This window comes from Helicoverpa zea, chromosome 13 (assembly GCF_022581195.2).
Source record: "Helicoverpa zea isolate HzStark_Cry1AcR chromosome 13, ilHelZeax1.1, whole genome shotgun sequence".
Taxonomy (NCBI): Eukaryota; Metazoa; Arthropoda; class Insecta; order Lepidoptera; family Noctuidae; genus Helicoverpa; species Helicoverpa zea.
In genome coordinates this window covers 2478963-2501698 of record NC_061464.1, presented here as the reverse complement: position 1 = coordinate 2501698, position 22736 = coordinate 2478963, and the positions used below count along the sequence as shown (strand labels likewise).

Sequence of the window (22736 nt, the reverse complement as noted above, 5' to 3'; positions counted from 1 at the left end):
GACGGTTATTCGTCATCTCGACACACTAAACTCACCACGAATGTGTCGAGTTGGTGAAACTCAAAATTTGTACATTTATCATGTCGTCAACTCGCCACGTCAAGATTTTAATTCGTGTCCAGTTAGTGAAACTTAGATTTTATCACTTTTATGTTTTCGCCAAGTTTGGGAATCAACTTTTCGCGTTTCAAACGTTTGCAAAATGGACGTTCAGTGGCCGATGATGTTTGTGACACAATGTATCCAGTTGGCGAAAACATAAAAGTGATAAAATCTAAGTTTCACTAACTGGACACGAATGAAAATCTTGAGTGGCGAGTTGACGACATGATAAATGTACAAATTTCGAGTTTCACCAACTCGACACTTTAATGGTGAGTTTAGTCTGTCGAGATGACGAATAACCTGTAGACAATACTGATGTATACATGTGTGTGAAATGGGATGTACGCACACATAAACAATTTGTTTCGGCAGACGATACCAGATGGCGCTTCAAAAATCGTTTGAAGGTTGCAGAAAAAAATCGAAGTGGGTTCTCTATTCCCAATCTATTTACTATACTCTATGCTTGTAATCAAATCTTAAATAAAATAATATTTTATTTTTAAAGTCCTTTTTTGCCACTATCACATAACAATAGTCAATTACAAGTATGATTATAAATATTTTTTTCTTACTTTTTAATTAACATGACCTTCTTACCCGTCCGTCCGAAGGAGAAAAAATGCGGCACTGACCCCAAATAAAATTGGGATAAGGGCAGTAGGATGAACTTTTTTTTAACAAAAATAAACTTTTACAAATGTTCACAAATAAGGTTCACATGTAGCAAACACGGCGATGAGAATGCCAGTGATAAGCGGGTACCCCCATAAAACTTTCTCGTCTAAAGAGAAATATGACATAACACGTTCAAACAATAAAATTAGCTCCAACGTGCTCCAACGTGCAGCTCCAAAGAAACGAGTATTGATGGACCCAGGACAACAACAGCAACAGCGCTGTACTCTGGCAAGAGACCCCCAAAAGTGCTTTGACGTGAATGGACAATATTTTGAAAAGATATAATAAAACTAATAACTGGCTAATGTAATCAGTTTTTGATTTTCTAAGAACTTTCAGTTTGACCATCGTATTTTCTAATTTCGCAAAAACATTTTGTGCACAGTGTTTTCTCTGTAGAGCTAAAAATGGCTACACCGAAACGTGAACGAAGCGTCAACTTCAGCCGCGAAAAAGTTCTTCTTAATTCACATGTCGCTCAACATAAAAGTATTTTAGAAAATAGTGATGCAGTCACCGGGAACGAAAAAGCAGTGCTGGAAGACACGAGGTATAATTTAATAGCAAAAGCGGTACAAATTACCGCAGTGCTAAAACTTTGAAAGCGAAATACGAAGGTATTAAAAGAAATACTAGAAAAAAAATCTGCTGCAATACGTGCTGAAACCTATCACAGGCCTAGTGCTGGTCCTCCTCCGACGCCAATAGAGGAAAAAGTTAGACATGATACTTTTGCCTGTTGATGGAATTGAAAGTTAATTTAATTCTGATCATGTTAGTAAGATCATAAATTTAAATTGTTATTAGTTCTGTACTACTAACATGATGAGCCAATCAGTATTTTGTATTTAAGTGAATTATAACACAATTGTCATGCTCTTTATGTTGCAGATCCTACTACCGACCAAGATACTATTTTAACACAAAACATTGAAATAATGGAGATTCTTGCAGACAATAAATGTGTCCAATCAGTGGATACCAATATAGAGCATCACATAAGTAAGTTTTTCTACAAACCGATTTAACTTAAATAGCCATATTGCCACTTGTTTTGTTTGAACTAAAATCTTGTAGGATTGGTTTTTACAGAATTGGTTGTAATATCTTGAAGTCTCGTAGAATTCAATGATATTCATATGATATTCAGTTATACACATCCTTCAAGGGGGATGATGTGGCATCTGCGGTTCAAAAGATGAATCAGGATTTGCATCGAGTTGTGACTTGGTCTGAGGGGAACTCTTTGCTTCTCAACCCACTCAAGTCCAAGTTCATGGTCTTAGGGACAAAAAAACAGGTGGCCACAATATTGAATGCCAAGCCTGAGATTCTCATCAAGGGGAATAAAATAGAACAGGTAGAGCAGGCGTGCAGTTTAGGTCTTATCCTGGATCCACAATTATGGTTTGAGTCTCACATTAACAGTGCTGTTAGAAATTGTTTCTACAGGCTAAGGGTCCTGTACGGTCTCCGTAAATTTCTCAGTGTACCACTGAGGAAACGTCTAGTGGACACTCTAGTTCTATCTAAGTTTAACAAGATCGTGATGCTAAAATAAGTGCTTGGCAAGAAGTTTGTAAAGAAATAATTCCGGATTTCGACTATAAGTCTGACAGTGAGAAAAAGGATATAGGGTAAGTAAATAAAACATCATTATTGTTGTAAAATACAATTTTATTAAAAAATATAAGCATCTGGCCACGTTACACTACCAACATGAGGAACAAAATAGTTGGCAAATTTGTCCCTTATTGCGTCACCTGATCTGATATTAATGTTCGTATCAAGAGTACGGTCGTCAAAGCCTTCAACAGTTAGTGTATCCTGTATTCTGTACTCGTCTCTTTCTCGAATGTAGTTATGTAAAACGCAATATAAGTAAAGTATAAGCACAGTATAAGTAAGTATAATATTTGGTTGTTCACTAATACAATCACCTTTTCCAATAATAACCATTTATGTTTTCAGATTATAATTGCTCCACATATGGGTTCGGCAACTCCTGAACAAATAGAAACCCTTCTCAATTTCCTGGACGAACATAGAGATTTTGCTAGCGGGTGATTGAAGTGTATTGACGGGAGTGCCCATACAAAGAGGCTCTGGGAAGATTTTTGTGTAGACTTGGTGTGACCTTTGTGCGTCGCCGGGTGGGCGAAGAATTTAAGCCAGAGTGTGTGGTCCCAACCGTAAAACACGGCGGCGGCAGTATAATGGTCTGGGGTTGCATGACCGATTCTGGAGTTGGCGAATTGTTCGTGTGTGAGGGCCGCATGGACTCTTCTAATTCTAAGTACATAAATGTGCTAGAAACTGCGTTGCTGCCTTCATTCACGAAACTTTTCGGTGACACGAACATGGACAGTGTTAAATTCCAGCAGGATAACGCGCCTTGCCACAAATCTACCCGCACGATGACATGGTTTCGGGCAAACAGCATAGAGCTTCTTGACTGGCCTGCCCAGTCGCCAGATCCGAACCCCATAGAACATTTATGGGGTTTATTAAAGCGTCGAGTTAGGCGCCACACAATTAACAACAGAGAAGAATTGAAACGCTACCTGCGCCTAGAATGGAACGCGATTACTGCTGAAGACTGTAAAAATCTTGTTAGCTCTTTACCAAAAAGAATTTCTGCTGTAATTAAGGCAAAGGGTGGACCCACAAAATATTATTTTTCAATTAATAAATTTAAAACATTTTGTTTTATTTCTATTTGATACTCCGCATAAAACTGAAAGATGTCATGGGTGCTCTATACTTTTGGCCAAGGCTGTATGTATTTGATACTCTTATGAAAGTAACAAATGATGAAATAGATAGGAACAAAAAACTATCATATTACAAATCTTTTTGAGAGGACGATGTCTGTCGGGTCCGCTAGTAAAAAAAACCATTGTCTGTAAAGTCGTTTTACTGACGATAGTTGAACGTGACAACGTGAGTAGCTGCCGATTGTGACTCTTTGTCGCTCGCTGCGTGCTCTCGCTTGCACTTCAAGCCTTAAACGGAACGCCTCAGAGCGAGGTAACGCCTCAGAGCGAGGTAACGCCGCATGAGTCATGTTTTTTCGTGCGTGCAGCCGGCTCCATCGATTTATAAGACGTTGTCACGTCAAAAATAATTATGATTGTTACAAATTAGTCTGTATTTTTTTTTGTCAAATACCGATTTTGGGTACAAATATACCGATTTTAGCTGGCAATTCTACCGATCTCGCTCTATGTTTTTTTTTTTTATTGGGGTGCCATGAAGGACAAAGTCTATGAAAAACGGATCCAAAGTGACAATGAATTGAGAGCAAGGGTTAACATTGCAGCAAGAAAAATATCGGAAATAAGCTTGAGGAGACTCAAAAGCTCATTTTTAAGAAGATGCCGAGCGTGTATTAGGGGCACAAGGGAAGCAATTTGAGCATTTATTGTAATTTATTTAAATAAATGTTTATTAAAGTTAACTCCTCTGTTTTTTTTACTATTAACTTATCCTTCAAGATGTCATTTACAGACCGGCCAACCGGTCGGCTGTAGATTAATTATTATGTAATTCGAACCGTAGTACGACCTTACAACGATTAGAATTCAAAGTCACATTACTTGCATTTAAAATAAAATGCTCTTATAAACTAAAATAGCTCATTGTGTGCATAAAAATGCTATATATTCGTTAATATACTTACTAGAAATATAGATAAACCTAAACAAGGCACAGGAAACAGCAAAGACGGTAATACAGCTAGAAGATTTTTTCAAAATTATCAGTGCAGTGCAGAAATTACTGGTGTCGACGAGGATTTGATTAAACGATTTTGTTTTACTTCAAGTTATGTCAAGTAGAAAAGTTATCAATGCTACAAAATTCGGTCAGTATGCTTTGGATACAGCACAAAGATATGTTAATAAATATATGTGGTATTACATGCCGTCATCTGTCCATAAAGTCCTAATTCACGGGGAAAGCGTCATTCGGCATTATTCAGTGTTACCCCCTAGGACAACTTTCCGAAGATGCCCAGGAATCAAGAAATAAAGATTATAAACGATTCAGACTTCATCATACTAGGAAATGCTCTAGAATAGCTACAAATGAAGATGTTCTACATATACTTTTGTATACTTCGGACCCTTACATAACAAGTTTAAGAAAACCATCTAGTAAAAAGTCTATGGAACTTATAGATGAAGCTTTATACCTAGTTGAATAATAGTGTTTTTTTAGTTAATAGTAATAATACTTGATAATAGCAAAAGTGATTTTAAGAATTTAATTTGTGTTCATTGGAACGTTTAAGGTCAAATTATTTAAATATATAATTATTTAAAATGTACGACTACATTTCTAAACAATTTTTACCATTTCAAGTTTAATATTTTTTTTTAGACAGTAAACATATGATTATATCCATTAATTGTGTATTATTTAAAAGTACATTTATTCAAAAATATACAAAAAAAAAAATCAGCAGCAAATCTATAAAAACATGGAAGTTATGGATTTATGACCCGAAACGGATTCAATCTCCACATAGTGCGACGGTGCGGTCCTTTGACTCTGGTATCGTATAAACCTAAGCCGTCAAAAATGGTTTACCTTTTATCATCTTGTGATGAAGAAGGTACAATCAATCAAACAACAGGAAAAAATGAAATGATTATGTTTTATAACCAAAGGGAGGTATCGACACATTTGACCAAATGTGTTCGTCAATGTCATGCTCCAGAAAAACGAACAGATGGCCAATGCCTGTACTTTATGGCATTTTTAATATAGCCTTTGTAAATTCCTATGTGATTTATTGTTCTAATCTTCTATCAAAAAAAGCATTAGCATAGAAGTAAGACATGAGCTGTTTATGACTATGATCGACGGCAAAGATTCTCAAGTGTTAACACAGCCTCCACCGAGTGCTTCGTGTACTGTTTGTGCAGCAACTCCTAGACAGATGAACGATCTAACAAAAGTAACTGCGAGAATTGAGAATGAAGATGCGTTTAAATACTTACTGTCTACCTTACATGCGTGGATAAGATGTATGAAAATGATTCTGCATAATTTCTTATAATCTAGGATTTCAAAAGTGGTCTGCATCGACTCCAGAGAACAAGAAAATTAAAGAAGAAAAACTACTAACTTACTGTCGAAGTACCTTACATGCGTGGATAAGACGTATGAAGATGATTCTGCAAATTTTTTATAATCTAGGATTTCAAAAGTGGTCTGCATCGACTCCAGAGAACAAGAAAATTAAAGAAGAAAAAAAGAAGTGCGTTCAAACTCGGTTTCTGGGAATTGTTTGGTTTGCACATTGATAAACCTGTAAGGTTCTGGAAACAGCAATGACGGAAATACGGCAAGGAGTTTTTCCAAAACTATCAATGTTCTGCAGAAATAACAGGTATCGATGAAGAGTTGATCAAGAGTTTATAGAGGTATATCATTCTGCAAACCATGTGTTCTGTAAACGCAGTTAAGTTTGGTGACTATGCGCTGGGGACTGCACAGTTATTCACAACGTTGCACAGTTACACACAAAATTCTTATATAGAACATTTTGCAGTTTTACCAATAGGCCAATTAATTCAAAAACTAATTATTCAGTTATATAAGGCTTTGTGTCAATCTATAATCCAATACTGCATCACTTCCTGGGGTGGTAATAGAAAAACATTGATACTTCCGATAGAACGGGTGCAAAGAGCCATCCTGAAAATCGCTACGCGCCGACCATACAGTTTCCCTACATTCATACTGTATGAGTCTAATAAAGTGCTCACAGTGCGACAACTTTTTATATTTTTTACTGTATTAAAACAGCATACTGCGCTTACATATGAGCGAACCTTACTAACACTAAGAAACGGAAAGATATTGTCTGTACTTCTCACTCTACATCAAAGTTTGTGTTTTCAAACCGATTCTTCGAATTTTTCGGTCCATATTTGTATAATAAAATAAACAAAGTAGTACCTATATACGACCTGAATTATGCCAGAGCAAAACTGCGGACGTCGCAATATTTACAATCACTGAATTACGACGATACCGAGGAGTTGCTGATTGTGATCAAATATACGTACTTAGGTAAAATTGGGTAGTACGTAGTAATAATGTTAAGTTTTAATGTATTCCTAAATTAAGTATAAATAAAACATATGATTATGTATAAATTGTGTGTTAGATATCTAGAAGTATATAAAATAAATATTGTTAAGGATGAATCATAGCAGAACAGTAACTGAAAGTGACCGTAACGCCTGTGGTACAGATTTATTTCTATACAGGCACCGAAATGTTATTTACCTAGAATAATTAAAATGCAAGACCTAATTAAGATATAATGTAAATAAATAGAGCTAGAAGCTCGTAATAAAGTCTACAAGAAATATCGGTTAAATCGCGCTCATCGCGATAATCACGCGAATCAATACTATGATACCAAAAGAACAACTTGACGAAGCTAAAAGGCTTTTAATATTGGCAAGTGCCTTCTTGCTGTCAACAAAAATCTGTAGGAGCTTGTTGAATTTTGTACATTATTGTGTTCTCGTTAGACACTGTTTATACAATGATATTTAATTCTATTTTATGTAAGTAAATTACAAAAAAATGCATGCAAATTAAAAATTTAAAATAAATATAATAAACATAATTTTTAATCTTTTGTTTTTATTATTAAACCTTGTACTTTCAAGTATATGTGTGCAAAATTACAGTACAATTACAATTTAGTTTTGAAATAACTGAGATACGGAGTTTTGAGACGAAACATACGCGATTTTCCCATAGTGCAACGGCCAGGTTGAACGGTGTAATCGTACAATTTTAGCGTCATTAGGTAGTATGATTCACGGAAAGGCGGGTGATATGTGGGATACTTTATTACCAGACGTACAGTTAGGTATCAACACCGCGGTACATGATGTTACAAAGAGAACACCTACCGAACTGTAATTCGGGCACAAGATAGGTAATCCTTCAGACGGAATCTTGAACAATATTTCGGAAGATATAAACGAGTGCTCGAAGGCGGAAGACATTCATAGTATGAGAGCGAATGCAAGTCAGCGAATAGAACACATTCAGGAAAAGGGTAAGGACCGGTTTGATAAACATCGTAAAGTAGCAACTAAGTATAAAATAGATGATTTAGTAAGGGTAATTAGAAACGATGTAGGAAGTACCTACAGGAAAATCCAAAAAGTTAGAATCCAAATGCCATGGGCCATACCGAATCAAAAGTGTACTCCCTAACGATCCGATATCTCATTGTTGATACGCCGATTACGCGGAAGGGTTGGCCATATGAAAATGTGGTGTCCGTGGATAAAATATTACCTTGGATGAATTTTGATGCTTGTTCGTCAAGTGATGATAGTGACAACTAATTTTAATGATTTGAGGATAAACATGATTATTATTATTGATTATAGAGATTGTGGTAGCTTTGTATTGATTATATTAGAATTCGATTATGTAGAGATGTTATAAGAGAAGTAGTGATTGTCTACATGACTCAGAGCTTGAGCGGACGTGAGCATGAGAGTTATGAATGGCAAACCTCATCAATTGGGAAGTGAAAGAATAGAAGCAACTATCCTTTGATGAGCAATAGTGATGCGACTCAACTGGATAGTGAAAGAATAGAAGTAACTATCCTTTGACGAGCTACAGTGAGATTATGATAGCTATAATTAATACAAGAATTAAATTTAATTTTTGTATGAAATTTAGACAATTTTATATTATTTTCTCCCGGTTTTGTATAGGGCTGATCCATTTCGTTTCATGGGTGTAGTAAGATGCGACTAAGGGAACTGTGGACACAGTGCATAATATCCAGCACCTTGGGTCAACCTAAGTTGAAATTGTGGATAGTATCATCGCCGACGACGCGAATAGCAAAGATAGCGACGGTGATGATGACGAACCAGAGTTTTATCCAACCTTGAGTGTATCTGAAGCTCTGAAGCTCTGAAGGCTGCGGACGCGCTTAATGTATTTGTTCAGACTAACTTTGATGATGACCATATGAAAACAATGATGTCACGAATTCACAATGCTATCCGAGGTTCTTACTACCGAACAAAAGTCGATCAAAAACAAACAAACCCAAAGTCTATCAAAAACAAACCCAAATAACAGATTTCCTACGTTAGTGACAGTATTACAATACAGTACGTAGGTACCTATGTTTGTAATTTGGTATGTACCTACTACTTAAGTACATATAAGAATAATTAATATAAACATATGTAACTGATTACTACAACATGTTTTATTTACCTAAATAGGAAAATCTAACTTTCGCACTTATAATACATCATTACATACATTTGTAAATATCCGTTTTATACGTCTGTTATATAATATAACATTCCTTCCTATGTGCTTATTTACCTTTTTTTCTCATATACCTACTTGTACTTTGTTTTTACATTGTCAATATTGTTCACTTCATTTATACACCGCGACTTTTTAGTCGTCTTACAAAGGTGATCCACTGAATGTATCCGACATAAAATACCACTAGACATGATTATTAATTTTATAGCATTAATTAAGATAATAGGTGTAAAGAAAAATAAATAATACATTAGAAATAAGAAACATCCTGTTTATAATGTTTACGTATCAAACGGTAGAAAGTAGTACCTTCCCAGCGCTCGAGTCGAGTGATCGTTCCATCTCCATTTTTTACGAGACAAAATATCGTAAGCCAATCTAGCACAGTCCACGTGGACTGTCATCCAATCCCAACAAGCAAAATCAGTACTTTAAACGTTCTTTAAGAGCATTTTATTTTCACTTATAAGAATCTTGTAGCATGCTACAAAGTTGAATTTGGGCGCAGTTATACGAGCATTTAGTTCTATAACTATCTTATAATCATCTTATACAATGTTATTAAGCCTTATAATATACTTGACGAAGCTCAATAGCGCCTTTAATGATATGAGACTAAACAATTACAAGTGCAAACACTCTTGTTAGTATCTGACGTAAGTATTTTATTAGAGCAATCTTGTTTATAAAGCACTTGTAATGGTCTTAGAAAATAGTTTTAAGTATATTTTAATACAAGTTATTTTCGTTGTTGCTTTGACTGGTCGTGCCGGATTTTTTGTGTTACCACGCACGTAAAAACGTAAGTAAACTTACTATTACTATTATTACTTGTAGTACTTTAAAACATCGGTAATATATTGTAAATATAGTGTGTGAACTCGTGGGGAAGTAATATTTACTGTAAATATGTATCGAAATTTAGTTAATTTCACGGGGCCCTTCGAAAATTCCACATTAGTATAATGTTGCGAATAAATTATTTCATAAATTCTTATGCATATCGGCCATGTTTTAAAATTGCTCTTGATTAAGTCCTTTATGGAACCATTATAGGTAAACTAGTACTTGTAGCAGTTTCTGTCCAGACTACTCGCCTCCATTTTAAAACAAATTAGGGTTCCCTTGAAGTAAATTAAAGTCAGCTAGCTAATGATTGATTTTCCTTTTTAGGATTTAATCAACAAGATGGTGGTCATTTTTGATGTTGACTGTTTTTTGACCAAATCGTCATTGATTTTACTAAATCATGTGAGATGGCCTTGGACAAACACACATTTTGTGTTATCCGAAAGCTGCAATGGGTGTGGATTTCCAGTTTATTTAAACAATATGGATAGACCTACTCACTTCATTTCTAATCAAGAAAATCTAAAACTTTTCATGCATCAAAGCTTTTTTTGGTGCCCGAATTGCTCCCAGTACAGCATATATGACCATTACATAGAAGATGAATGCACAAATTGCTACTGATTTTGTATCCACATAACTTTTTACACACGCAAAAGTACTTAACTAATTTTAGAATAGTGCTATCCAATAAAATAATAATAAAAAAAACATTATACGGCTGGGCAACCGAAATAACAAGAAATTCCTTCCCGCGCCACCCTGTTTGACAAATATTTTGAAGGTACGATTATACAACTGCTATCTATCGAATTACTATCTGTATCAGTGGTTTATAGTACGGCCGCGGAGTTATAACCGATTTGACACATGACGAATTGTCAATTTTAGTGAAGTAAGGATTAATTTAATTACTTTATTTACATCGAGTATACACTTATATGTAAAAATATGTAATGTATCTACAGTATAAGGATGTTACGAAGTTTTTTTCCGATTCCGAAAAGTCGGAAGTTCCGATTGATACACCTCCGACTCTGGTTTCGGCTTCGACACTATTAAATCGGAAGTCGATCGGAGGCAGCGCCACAGGAACAGCAGTACCTAAGCATGTACGAACGAAATTAAACTTGCCGCACGGGAATCCCCTCTCTCCGCGTGCTTTCTGTCGATTACTCTATCACTTCTTGTTTTGCATGTAATGAGATCGTGTCATTTGTTTCGTGATTGAATATTTATCGCGTCCAGCAGGCTCAGTAGCAAGCGAGCAACTTTTTAGTGGTTCTGGTCTAATCTATGATCCGTTGAGAAATAAATTGGAGACAGAGATAAAGCTGCGCAGTTTTTGTTTATTAAATACAATTTGCTACTTTTGGAGTCACTTCATTTGCTTTAATTTAATTAATTGAATAAAGGGAATAATAAATATTAAGAATCTGTCAAATCAGTAATAACTCAGCGGCCGTATTATAGCGGTAGTACCTACACAGCTGCAGTACGGGCGCCAGAGGTGCGGGGGGCGGTTGCATGTCGAACCAGTAGCTGTCTAGCAGTAGTAGCACTACCGTGTATATCCAAAACACTGTAACTCGAGTTACAGTCTTTTGCCTTAATAGCGCTCATTTGATTCCTTCGAGGCAGTTACATATCTCTATAATATTACTTTTTCATTTTAAAGTACATAGAAGGAGATAGGAGCACCTAAAAAACACTGTATTTTAGTTACATTTATGGTTTAGTTTGGCATATCACTGTAATTGAAGTTACAGTGTGTTGGCAAAACATTTTACGCGCGAATAGCCGAAAGCTTTAGATACAGTGTTTTCGATACCCAAACAATCTTGACACGCCGCGCGCGGCGACACTTCTCTGCGCGTAATACTTGCAAGACGCGCGGGGGGTGGAGCGAGGGCTCAACGGTTAGTAGTCAGTCGTGAATCATTGCTTGCTCGGACGCGCGTGTTTTGATCGATGGCGCGTACCTACTTTCGATAGATTTTCGTTTGTGCGTTTAAACGAGTTTATAAATAATAACAATGAGTGGGTATCGAAATAGATTATTAGTGAAATTGTCACAAAGCAATAAACAACATCACAACAACTCATCATGTACCACAATGGCTTCAGAATTAAACAGTGTGTTGAATGAAAAAGAGAATATCACCGGCATTAATAAGGAGCGTCCTGGTATCAATACATCATACGATTGTGGTAGCATTGAATATGATTGTTCCACATATGCATTCGATTCACGTAATATAAGCCCCTTGATACCCCTTAGTGAATCTCAAATAAATGAGTGTATTGCCGACAATCTTGGTGGCGACGTCAACTACGTTGATTTATTACCCGTACCTGCTTCTAGTACCAATCAAGAATTATGCAAGGATTTAAGTAGCCAACCCTGCGCAGAGAGTCCATCATTCCATTCTGATACTGGACCCGTAATTAATGTAGACGCGGCGCCCTCTTCTACTTCCAACGTAGAGTGTCTCGATACGTCAAGTGCTGTATTTCCGTGTGAAACACTAGAAGAAACTTATTCTCCACCAGTCAAAAGATGCCGAGACCCTAACGTTATTTTGGAAAATCAAGCAAAAAAGCATCCCATGAGACCTTCTTGCCAAAACTGCAAAAAAAACTGTTCTGTTAACATCTCTGAATCCAACAGAGAGACCATTCACAGTCAGTTTTGGAGTATGGACAGACAGAGACGACGGGATTACTTATCAAGACAGGTGCATAAAATGTCCACGGCAACCAAAACGGCTGGTCCTACCTCAAGGCGACACAACACTTTGACATGGACTCTTAATGAGTTCAAGGTATGCAAAACATTTTTTTTAAATACCTTAGGATACAGTAACGATGAAGCAGTCCAGGCTGTTCTAAAACAAAATCACTTGAGTGGAAATAAAAATCCTAAAATTAGTGCTGCTCCTGATCCCAGAGGTCGTCACACACCTTATAATGCTTATTCTGCGGAGTACGAAGACGAAATGAAGAATTTTATATTAAAGTATAATCCTATGCCATCACACTATAATATAAAACATGCGCCTAACAGAAAATATCTGCCAGTAGGCGTGAATTTTACATCCATATACAAAGAATTTCAAATATACTGTCAAGAGAAAAACCTGAAAGTTTGTAGTTGGGCACATTTTCACCAGATGATCAAACAGCTCAATCTTTCTACAGCAGAGCCAGCTCAAGATATTTGTACAAAATGTAGAAACCACGAGGTAAAACATAAAGCATTACCTCTACCGTGTAATTGTACTGACTGTATAGATATAGGCAAACATTTAGAAAACAAAAGAGATTCAAGAAGAGATTTGAAAGCAATAGAAGAAAAGTGTGAAAATTCAGAAGGACGAGACGTGCTGTATACTGTAGATATGCAAAAAGCTATTTGTATGCCACTGTTAACTACAAAAGAATACTTTTTTTCAAGAAAACTCGTACTTTTCAATGAATCATTTGTGCCTCCGGGAAAAAACAAACAGGCTGTCTGTGCCGTTTGGCATGAGGGAGAAAGTGGTAGAAAAGCTCACAATGTTGCTTCTACGTACACCCATTTTCTTAGAAAATATTGCAGAGACCTGAAGTCCGTAACATTTTTCTTGGATAATTGTAATGCACAAAATAAAAATAAGATACTATTGTCTGCTTTGATAAGAGTTATTAATGATAAAATGACAAATATAGACAAAATTACTCTGGAATACTTTGAACCAGGACACACCTTTATGGCCGCTGATGCTGTACACGCCGCAATCACAAAAAAATTGAAATCTAAGGGACAAGTCTACGATATAGATGATTTTATATGTACAATTAAAAGTTCACGAAAAAACATGCAAGTCGACTTATTAGGTCACCAAAATATGATAATGTTTAGTAATGATTCCAAAGTAGCATTTCCCAAAGAATATAACATACATAACCTTAAAGTAATCGAATTTAGAAGAAATAATGTAACAATATTTGTTAAGAATGATTACAATGCTGAATTTAAAGAGATATTTTTTTTGAAAAAGAAAATAGAAATAATATTGCGGGCAAAAATATCAAACGGAGTAAATGATCTTTTGGAAGACATACCTAAGGAGAGTCAACCCAGAGGTATTAGCGAGATTAAAAAAAAAGAGTTATTAGACTTGTGCAAGTCAATACCTCAAACAAGAACATTTTTTTATGAAAATCTTGTTGTCTCGGAATCACCCGATCTTGACGAACACATTGATACTGATTTAATATAACTTCTAAGTAATTTACAGACTGATTACTAATAAAAACTTGATCTCATTATTGAATTTTTTGTATTTAATTTGCATTTTTTTTTTTTAGTTTTGTTATGTTAATTTTAATTTTACTGCAACGGTTATTCTACCTAAGAAATAAGTAAGAATTAAGAAATAATAATTGATGTTTGGAGAAGTCTAAGTTGAGCTTTTGTTATTCAAGTATTTTTGATTTTATTTTTGAAATGTTTGATTTTATTTGTAATTTTTCGTTTGATTATAATGTAAGATTTGATTCATTTTATTATAACAAATAAATAATTTTTAATGTAAATTCTGTTTTATTATTTTTGACATAAGTGGACCCAAACAAAATTTAACACCCCTATAACACTTTGTAACTGTAAGTATTTAAAATTGTCAATGTAAATTCATTCGGACATCCTCATAAATACTTATTATTGTTAAGGTAATACACTGTATTTGAAAATACAGTGTTTTTGTATGATCCATTGGCTCTGTTCTCATAAAACCAATACACTGTAACTAAATATACAGTGTTCTGCTCAAACAATCGGATAAATAAATCTTAGTTTTATTGGGGCAATACACGTTTACTTAGTTAAGTCTTATTGTATGGATCGTATGGTTGTAAAATTAAGATGGTTAGATTAGACGTAAAAATGCCTATAATTTGGTACCTATTACTATATACTTTATTTTTAATATATTAAGAAAACAAACCAAAAATCAAAAAAAGTTTTAATAGCCCTTTACACGAAAAAGGTACTTTTGAGATACAGTGTTTTGGATTTACACGTCAGAGCACCTGAGTTGTCAGGAAGAGCGCGTGTGCTTAATGTGAGTAAGGTGTATCGCCAGAGATTTACGTATTTTTACTATATTTGAAGTAACTTTCCTAGAGTATAGTAGCTACTAGTATTTCCTAGAGACGGACCTGATCACGCGTTGTGTTGAAACTCTCTACGAGGCAAGGTCAACGTGTTTCCACAAACTTGTGGGTGATTATATTATTCTTTTTTTTCTAGTCAAACATTATTTTGTTTACAGGTTCAAAATGCCATTTAAAATTGTTCAGACCATTGAAAAGGGTAACATTGTATTGACATGTGTACCACATCAATGGGAGAGCGATGGAGTTTTGTATTGGCCCAGAAAACAAACCCAGTCACAGACGAGTAAGTTACAAAAGGATGAAGGTAGTTGGCCCGATGAATCTTGGGAAAAAATAAACTGTGCGGTAAAAAGGCGGAGCATAAAAACGTATCAAAATGCAATACATGAAATTGATATAATGAGCAATAATTCAGACACAGAACCTGACATAGAATACGTCTCATCAAAAAAACAGCGCAATTGCTCTGATCTTCCACAGCTGTCATATGATAATATGGCAGAAGAAATTTTAAAGGTTTGTACAGAAACTTCAACTCATCTTGGCGCGCGGCTCTATGTGTGCGTAAAGCTTGTAGGCATAGATACCATGACTGCGGGTGACTAACTACTAACAACCGCGGGCGGCTGATTGTGATTTGATTGTTGATCAGACTATTAAACTGATTAAATATATAGAAATGTAACAATAAAGATTTACGTGACGTTAACATTATCCTTATTACTAACTAGCCGTTTTCCCGCGGTTTCACTCGCATCCCGTGGGTATTACTGCCCGTACCCGGATAAAATATAGCCTATGTCACTCGTGGATAATGTAGCTTTCGAATGGTGAAAGAATTTTTAAAATCGGTCCAGTAGTTTTTTAACAAAGTTTTCCTCTTTATAATATTAGTATAGATAAATATATTTACAGTGTTTAATCTATACAGTGTTTTGTCACGAACTCTCTTATTTTGGAAAAAGAGCGAAAAAGACAAAACACTGTGTAGCGTATGTATACACTATGTAAATATTTTTGTTAGTAAGGTATATATATATTTATTATGATATATTTAACAACTGTATGTGACATTATAGGTATTTTCAATTACTGAACCTGCACACGTGTTGCTCGGACGACGACTGAGCGTCACCCGCTTCACTGTCACACAAATCAAAGCTGCATATTTATATATATGTGCACACGCACTCTAGAGCCGCGCGCCAAGATGAATTTAAGTATACTTATGTGCTTTTGAATTAAAGTTAATTGATTTCAAAGTCGCTTCTGAAATACCTGTTTATAGTGCATGTAGCTGACGTGATATTTTCACAGATCGTGGATCGATTTTACATTAAGTAGGTATTTCCTTTTTGTCTGAGAGATTATATGAACTTAGACTGGTACAAACAGCGTCACGCTGTGCTAGTCTCTCGTGTATTAGCGTCACTATGTGGAAAGGGCTAGCATTATCGTGACGCTCGCCGCGCCGTCTGTACCACACGAACGAAACCGTTGCTTTCAAAATTGTTGTCCGTTATTTTTTAAATGATTTCAATAAATTATATTTTCAGAATAATGAGCATAATGCTTCTTCAGCAATAATACCTGAAGATGGAGAACAAATAATGGTGGTAAGTTATAAATACGTAACATACAAATATATTGATGTTATATTACGCAGAGAATATTAGACAGCAACATAGTAAAATGTGCCGTTACTATAAGTATATCACCGTTCCAAACATATAAGCTCACTGTATTGTACTAACTTAATATTTACTTACATAAAAAATAGTATTGCCGTCATATTTAGCTAACTCATGATTGTTATTGTTTAGACTAATTACGAAATCACGACACCGAAAGAGTCAACTCCATCTGAAACACCGTTGAGCGCGCCGCAAGAAAATATTGAAAAATACATTGTTATTCCTGAAAGTAATCAGTCGGACACACCTATAATATACTCGTACATTAATAAAGAAACAAGTTTATCAGAAGAACAATGCGAATTAAAATCCATGAAAATAGATATCACCACTATTAAAAGTGACCTAAAATCCATAAATGACGATATGAAGACTATAATGGGGACCCTAAACACAACACTAAATAATCAAGCCGTATTACACGAAACACTGAAATCGATTTTATTACAAGTGACTGAAATACAAGTTACGAACGAAGAATTCATTAAAAAATCTATTACAGAAAAACAAAACCATTCGTTGATGTTAAAACCAATACAAGATTTAAAAGATTTAGAAGAGTTTGAAAATAAATTGATGGATTCTGATTATAGAGAAGATTTACTAAGAAAGTTTAGTGTGTTTGGCACTAAAGGGACAGGGAAGGGAATCACAAGAGCATATACAATTATTGATATTTTGTTTGAAAGAAAGTTTTTCAAATCGTGTTCGTGGACTGGAGCTTCACGTTCCCAAAATGAAACAACAGAAAAAATCTGCTTAAAAGGTTTCTCTAAGATGATTGGTTTCTTTTTTGAAGTTATTTATAAACAAGACTCGTCGTTCCATTTAACTGACTGTCATATTTTTTTTAAAACAATTTTGCGAAATGCCGATCAGCGGGCCAAATCGAAGCAATTACGAACTTCCGCAAGTAAATGCAGAGGAAAAAATAGCGCCAAAAGGACTTCTTCTGAAAATCCTACATCTACACCACAAACCACTGGTAACCAATTAGAAGTTGAAGATGTTACAGAGGAAATTTTTGTCTGAAACTATTTGATCTAATTTTTATTTGACTAAGTGACTTTTGCATCAATATTAATTATAACACGAGAGACATTAGACTACCCCAATCTGTCTTTGACAGTTTGGGATAGTCTGACGTGCTGTCGTCACTCAAATACAAATAGATCAATATCCCTAGTAACTAAATCAAATCATTTCAGACAAAAATTTAGTCTGATCTGATTTGCTGAAATTATCTTCTAAGTTGTGTAGTTTTAGTAAATTTTACCAGACTGCGACGATGCTCAAAATTAGGGTTATATATTTGACCTGAATTAAAGAATATAATCTTATATTATATTATAAAAAATATTTCAATTTAAATTTGCCATAAAGATGATTACATGATCTTAATGGCGAAGTTAAATTGATATATTTTGTTTAACTCGTAAAGTTTTATTAGTTATAAGATTTATTAGTACAAGGAAGCTAAGATAAATTTAAAATTGTTGCCAGCACATTAAGCAACCCCAAAAAATCTGACAAATTTCTTTAAATGACTTTCAACTTTATTACACATAAAACATTCATAATATAATAAGGTGCTTATATGTTATGGATTACGTTCAATTTTGAAAATTTGTCAGATTTTTGAGATAGGTTGATGTGCTGGCCGCCGTACAAAGAAGCTTAAAAATTAAGTTTGTTGAGACTAGTTATAAGGACTACAATAGATGATTATAAGATTGATTAAAAAGAAAAAAGAAGAGGCCCATACCCAGACATAGGTAATGTCAGGCTAAAATGACGATGATGATGAGTGATTATTTTATTAGTCAAACTGATTATGAAGACTACAATAGATTATTATATGACTGATTATGAAGATGACAAAGATTATAAGACTGATTATAACGATTATAAGACTGATTATGAAACTGATTATAAAGATTATAAGACTGATTATAAAGATTGTAAGACTAATGTTTAATTTTGAATAAAACATAATTGTTATAAAGTATCGTTTTATTTTTTGCTCTTTAAACTTGAAATTTACAGGGTATGTAACAATGGTAAGAAAAATATCTCTGAATTGTAAGTAATACTAACTAGTTTACATTTTATATTTTGAACTTTGCATAATACCTCCGATTTTTCAATAGGAGCACAATCGCATTTATAAATATTCAAAAAAGAAGATTTTAGTGGTTTTTCAAAAGCGTCGAGGATATTAACAATGCGATATCCCGTGATTTCTATTTCAAGCTTAGTGTTGTCTTTTAAGCTGATGGATTTTAATTCTATTACATGATTTTTGTCAGTAAGAAACCACTTGTCTTCATCTTTCGATGATAAAATATATGTTTCTAGGTGTAAAACTAATAAACCGTTTCGCTGGTTTTTTTTAATATATGGATAGTGTACAATTTCTTCGCTAAGATGCTCCGTTTCGATTAACTGCCTTTCAATTATTCTTCTTGCAACTTGCTGTAATGGTTGTTTTCCATGTCTGATAGTTTGTTTAATAGCGTATAATTTATTTTCAAAAGGATATGCATTAAAAGTTTGCAGAATACCAAATTTTCTTACTTCGTCAACTATATGTGTTAAATTATGTATGTTACTAGTAATGTAGTCTCGCCCGTAGAAGGCCTTAAAACTTTCTGTAAAATCTTCTAACATTTTTTCAGCAATTGGCAAGAGTGGCAAATGCTTTTCATTTGAGCAAATCGTTATGGCGCAAAACAAGTTTAAAAAATGATAAAATGGTTCTGGTTTGAGCACGTGATTTAAAATTATAACGCTTAGATAATAAAAAAAAGAGCGGTATTCGGAACCTTTCCAATGGGCCAAAACATCTACAGATCTCATTGATCTGTGAATTTCTTTGGGCATTTGACAATTCAGTAAAAAGCTATTGACAATATCAATTTCACGAGCACTCCATTTGGTTAGGTATTTTCCCAACTTTCCGTCACGCCATCCAATCAACAACCGCTTCATCAAGCCAAGGTCTATTAGGTGTAATGAGTCTGCCACAGGAAAATCCTCTATCATATCTATGTTTAGTTTCAATAACGGAGAATCATGCTTATGGTGTTCTTCATATTTTTTAGCACGAAAATCTTTATCGTTTCTTTTAGGACAATTGGACTTAGGAAATGTTACAGTATTTGATTTATGTGAGTATTCGCCAATCACCGTACATTTCAGACAGCCATGCTTTCCATTAAAATTTGTGACACCTGTAAGAAATTAAACATCCATATTTTTCATTCATATTAAAATATCAGATATCAGATAATTCAAATAATATCAATACTAAACTTGCCTTTAATCAAGGCTCTTGCTGGTGAATCACAAATGAAGGCTCTTAATTTGACTTTGATTTTAGATTCATTTGGCGCCAACGATGTATCTAATCCATATTCTTCAAGTTCGTTCATTTCTTTCACAAAAGACTCTAAATAAGCATTTAGATCAGATGGTTTTCCTTCACCCGCATAAATTCCTTGAAAAATAATATATCTATATAAATAATTTAATAAAGTAGGTAGTTAAAGTTTCTACGATATTGAAATAGTGTTATCTTACCAATCACAAAGGGAGGTATGTGGGGAATTTCAAAGATGTTACACAAAATAGGCCAGAGTTGATGTCTTGAACTTTTGTATACAGGCAACCCATCTATGTTTACATTTAACGAAATCGTATTTCGTAAAGTATTCAAATCCAGCCCCTGCAGTGTATTTTTTAGGCATTTAATCAATCCGTTATGCCAATACTGTCCTGGATCTGAGGTTGTAATATGCACCGTTTCTTTGTTTGTATGAAGTAAAGTACGAGCATCTTTGGGTAAAACATTACCTAATCTTTTGTTCAAAAAAGTAAAGAGTTCGTTTAGGGCCAGGTGAGGTATATTAAATTTTATAGCCCAGCTTTGCATGTCTTTCAGAAATTCATGATTATTGTCATAGTCAGTGGTCTCTTCGATATATTCTTCTTCGCTGTTCTGAACTTCTTCACTTTCTGAGTCGTGGGGAAGACGTGGAAAAATATTTCTGCTCACGGAACCCTCAATTATTCCGCCTAACGCACTTGATTTTATTTCTGAAGACCCTGACATAATTAATTCTTTATACCTATTTTTTACCTTTCTCCTGTAACCACCACTTCTTTTCAATCGTTTCCAATCATTTAAGTTCATATTAAACTGAATTCTCACAATGGACGGGTACAACTGAATGTTACAAAATGGCTGACGTTTACTAATAAAGTGTTTGATCTACAAGTTTATAAGTTTTTTTTAACTTATAGCGCTCTTATTAAGTTCTAAGGCTAATAAAAGTCTTGAGCAAGACTATGACGGCACAAACTTGTAGTGGTCTCAGCTAAGGATGTTATAATATCGTTTTCTCTCACAAAATGCTAGTATAGGATCAAAATATTATTCAGGATTGTTTAGTCCTATAAGTGTCCTAAAAGATAATCTTGTAGTTAACTATAAGACTGATATATAAAAACAATTACTCTTGAGCATATCTATGCTTGTGAAATGCTGCTACTAGTAAAAGTGTCTTATAAATGTTTTAGAGGTCAGTCTTGTAGCGGACTATAAGACCGAGATATAAAATCTAATGCGCTTGAGTATGTTTAGGCTTGGCAAATGCTGTTATAAGTCATAGAGTCTACCGCAATACCATAACAAGAACGTTATAAGTAGTAATAGACTTATAATTTTTCTTATAGGATTACTTTGCTTGTTGGGATGAGATTCATTCCACGAGCGGCACGACGGCACCGCCAAAGACGACGACGGCACTTTTCAAAGAGTCCACGTGGACTTTGATAAATGCCGCCTTTTACTTAAAAATAGGTTTTAAAGGTCATTCTGTGGCTCAGTTGCCGTCCGAACACCGCAAGTGGAAGTGTGCGCGCACTACCGGTAATCAAGTGTTGTTCGCGATCGCTACGAGTGAATAGGGTATACGTCTTGCATGATGAGTGATAGGAACCGTCGCTACTCGAATATCGAGTACCTACAAATGGTACGCGTGCACGCAATAGCTGGTGACAATTTAAGGGAAGCAAGAAGATTGTACGCTGCGCCTAACAATCTAATAATGTTACGGAACCGAGGAGTGATCAACCCGCACGAAATAAAAAAATAATAATATTGGAGCACGCGCGGCGCGTGTGACTGTTGCGCGCCCTGAGCCGCGTGGGGCTACCGGTAACCCAGCGAGCGGTAGGCATTTATCGCGCGCAAGTACAGAGAGTGACAGAGGCCTGATAATAGGTACGTCATTGTCAACTTACATCACTTTGGTTTTGGTTTTATTACGAAAAATGTTTCTGACGGTCCTAAGCCCGTAAAAGTATGAAGGAAGAATTGGAATTAAGTGTTACAAGTTAAGTAAGAGTGCAAGTTTACAAACTGCTACATAATGAGAACATTAAGATTGCAATAGTAAGAAACTTATTTTGCGCTAGGGTGAATGAACTTTGATAAAGACGCCGCGCCGCGCCGCGCCGCGCCGCTCCATTGATAAAGACTCGGGCCGCGCTCTCTACAGGGTGTTTTTATAATCTATGTCATGCGTCATAATAATGAATTTATTTTTATTTTTGAATTATTCAAATGTCATAAATATATATATTTTCTTAATGAACGTGTTCTAGTCATTGGATACATGAAGTGGGCTGCCGTTGTAAGACGACTAAAATGTCACGGTGTATTTCAATCTTTGAACTCTATTTCACTAACGATTTGTATAATGTGTTATTAATATCTAATGTACCTCATTTAGGTTATAACTATTTACTGTTCTCAAAGGATGTTGTTAAGTAATTAGCCAATAGTGATTATTTAAGTTGTTATTTACTTTTCCATTCATTTCTTCATATAAA

At 34.9% G+C, this 22736-nt stretch overlaps 2 protein-coding genes across 3 annotated transcripts; one reads left to right on the top strand and one right to left on the bottom strand.

The window, feature by feature from the left end:
- Positions 1 to 12098: 12098 nt before the first annotated feature.
- LOC124636014 lies at positions 12099 to 18843 on the top strand. Its single transcript, XM_047171974.1, has 5 exons — positions 12099 to 12168; positions 15053 to 15089; positions 15300 to 15660; positions 16701 to 16760; positions 16968 to 18843. The coding sequence occupies exons 1-5, from the start codon at positions 12099 to 12101 to the stop codon at positions 17868 to 17870; spliced, it is 1431 nt and encodes a 476-aa protein (XP_047027930.1). The 3' UTR covers positions 17871 to 18843.
- LOC124635819 lies at positions 18837 to 21953 on the bottom strand. 2 transcript variants are annotated; one of them, XM_047171773.1, is made up of 3 exons: positions 20421 to 21953; positions 20158 to 20337; positions 18837 to 20071 (listed from the first exon to the last, which is right to left on the bottom strand). In XM_047171773.1, the coding sequence occupies exons 1-3, from the start codon at positions 21031 to 21033 to the stop codon at positions 18879 to 18881; spliced, it is 1986 nt and encodes a 661-aa protein (XP_047027729.1). In that variant the 5' UTR covers positions 21034 to 21953; the 3' UTR covers positions 18837 to 18878. The 2 variants fall into 2 exon arrangements, with proteins under 2 accessions (XP_047027729.1, XP_047027730.1); XM_047171774.1 differs by having other exon boundaries at positions 20158 to 20557.
- Between the last annotated feature and the right edge of the window lie 783 nt (positions 21954 to 22736).

Excerpts from the sequence above, each read along its gene's own strand:
- LOC124636014 (XM_047171974.1), top strand. The coding sequence starts at position 12,099 with ATGGCTTCAGAATTAAACAGTGTGTTGAATGAAAAAGAGAATATCACC. Across the intron at positions 15,090-15,299 it reads GAAGAGCGCGTGTGCTTAAT|GTTCAAAATGCCATTTAAAA; the intron begins GTGAGTAAGGTG and ends TTTTGTTTACAG. Across the intron at positions 15,661-16,700 it reads TGGCAGAAGAAATTTTAAAG|AATAATGAGCATAATGCTTC; the intron begins GTTTGTACAGAA and ends TTATATTTTCAG.
- LOC124635819 (XM_047171773.1), bottom strand. The coding sequence starts at position 21,033 with ATGAACTTAAATGATTGGAAACGATTGAAAAGAAGTGGTGGTTACAGG. Across the intron at positions 20,338-20,420 it reads CATACCTCCCTTTGTGATTG|GAATTTATGCGGGTGAAGGA; the intron begins GTAAGATAACAC and ends TTATTTTTCAAG. Across the intron at positions 20,072-20,157 it reads AGCAAGAGCCTTGATTAAAG|GTGTCACAAATTTTAATGGA; the intron begins GCAAGTTTAGTA and ends AATTTCTTACAG.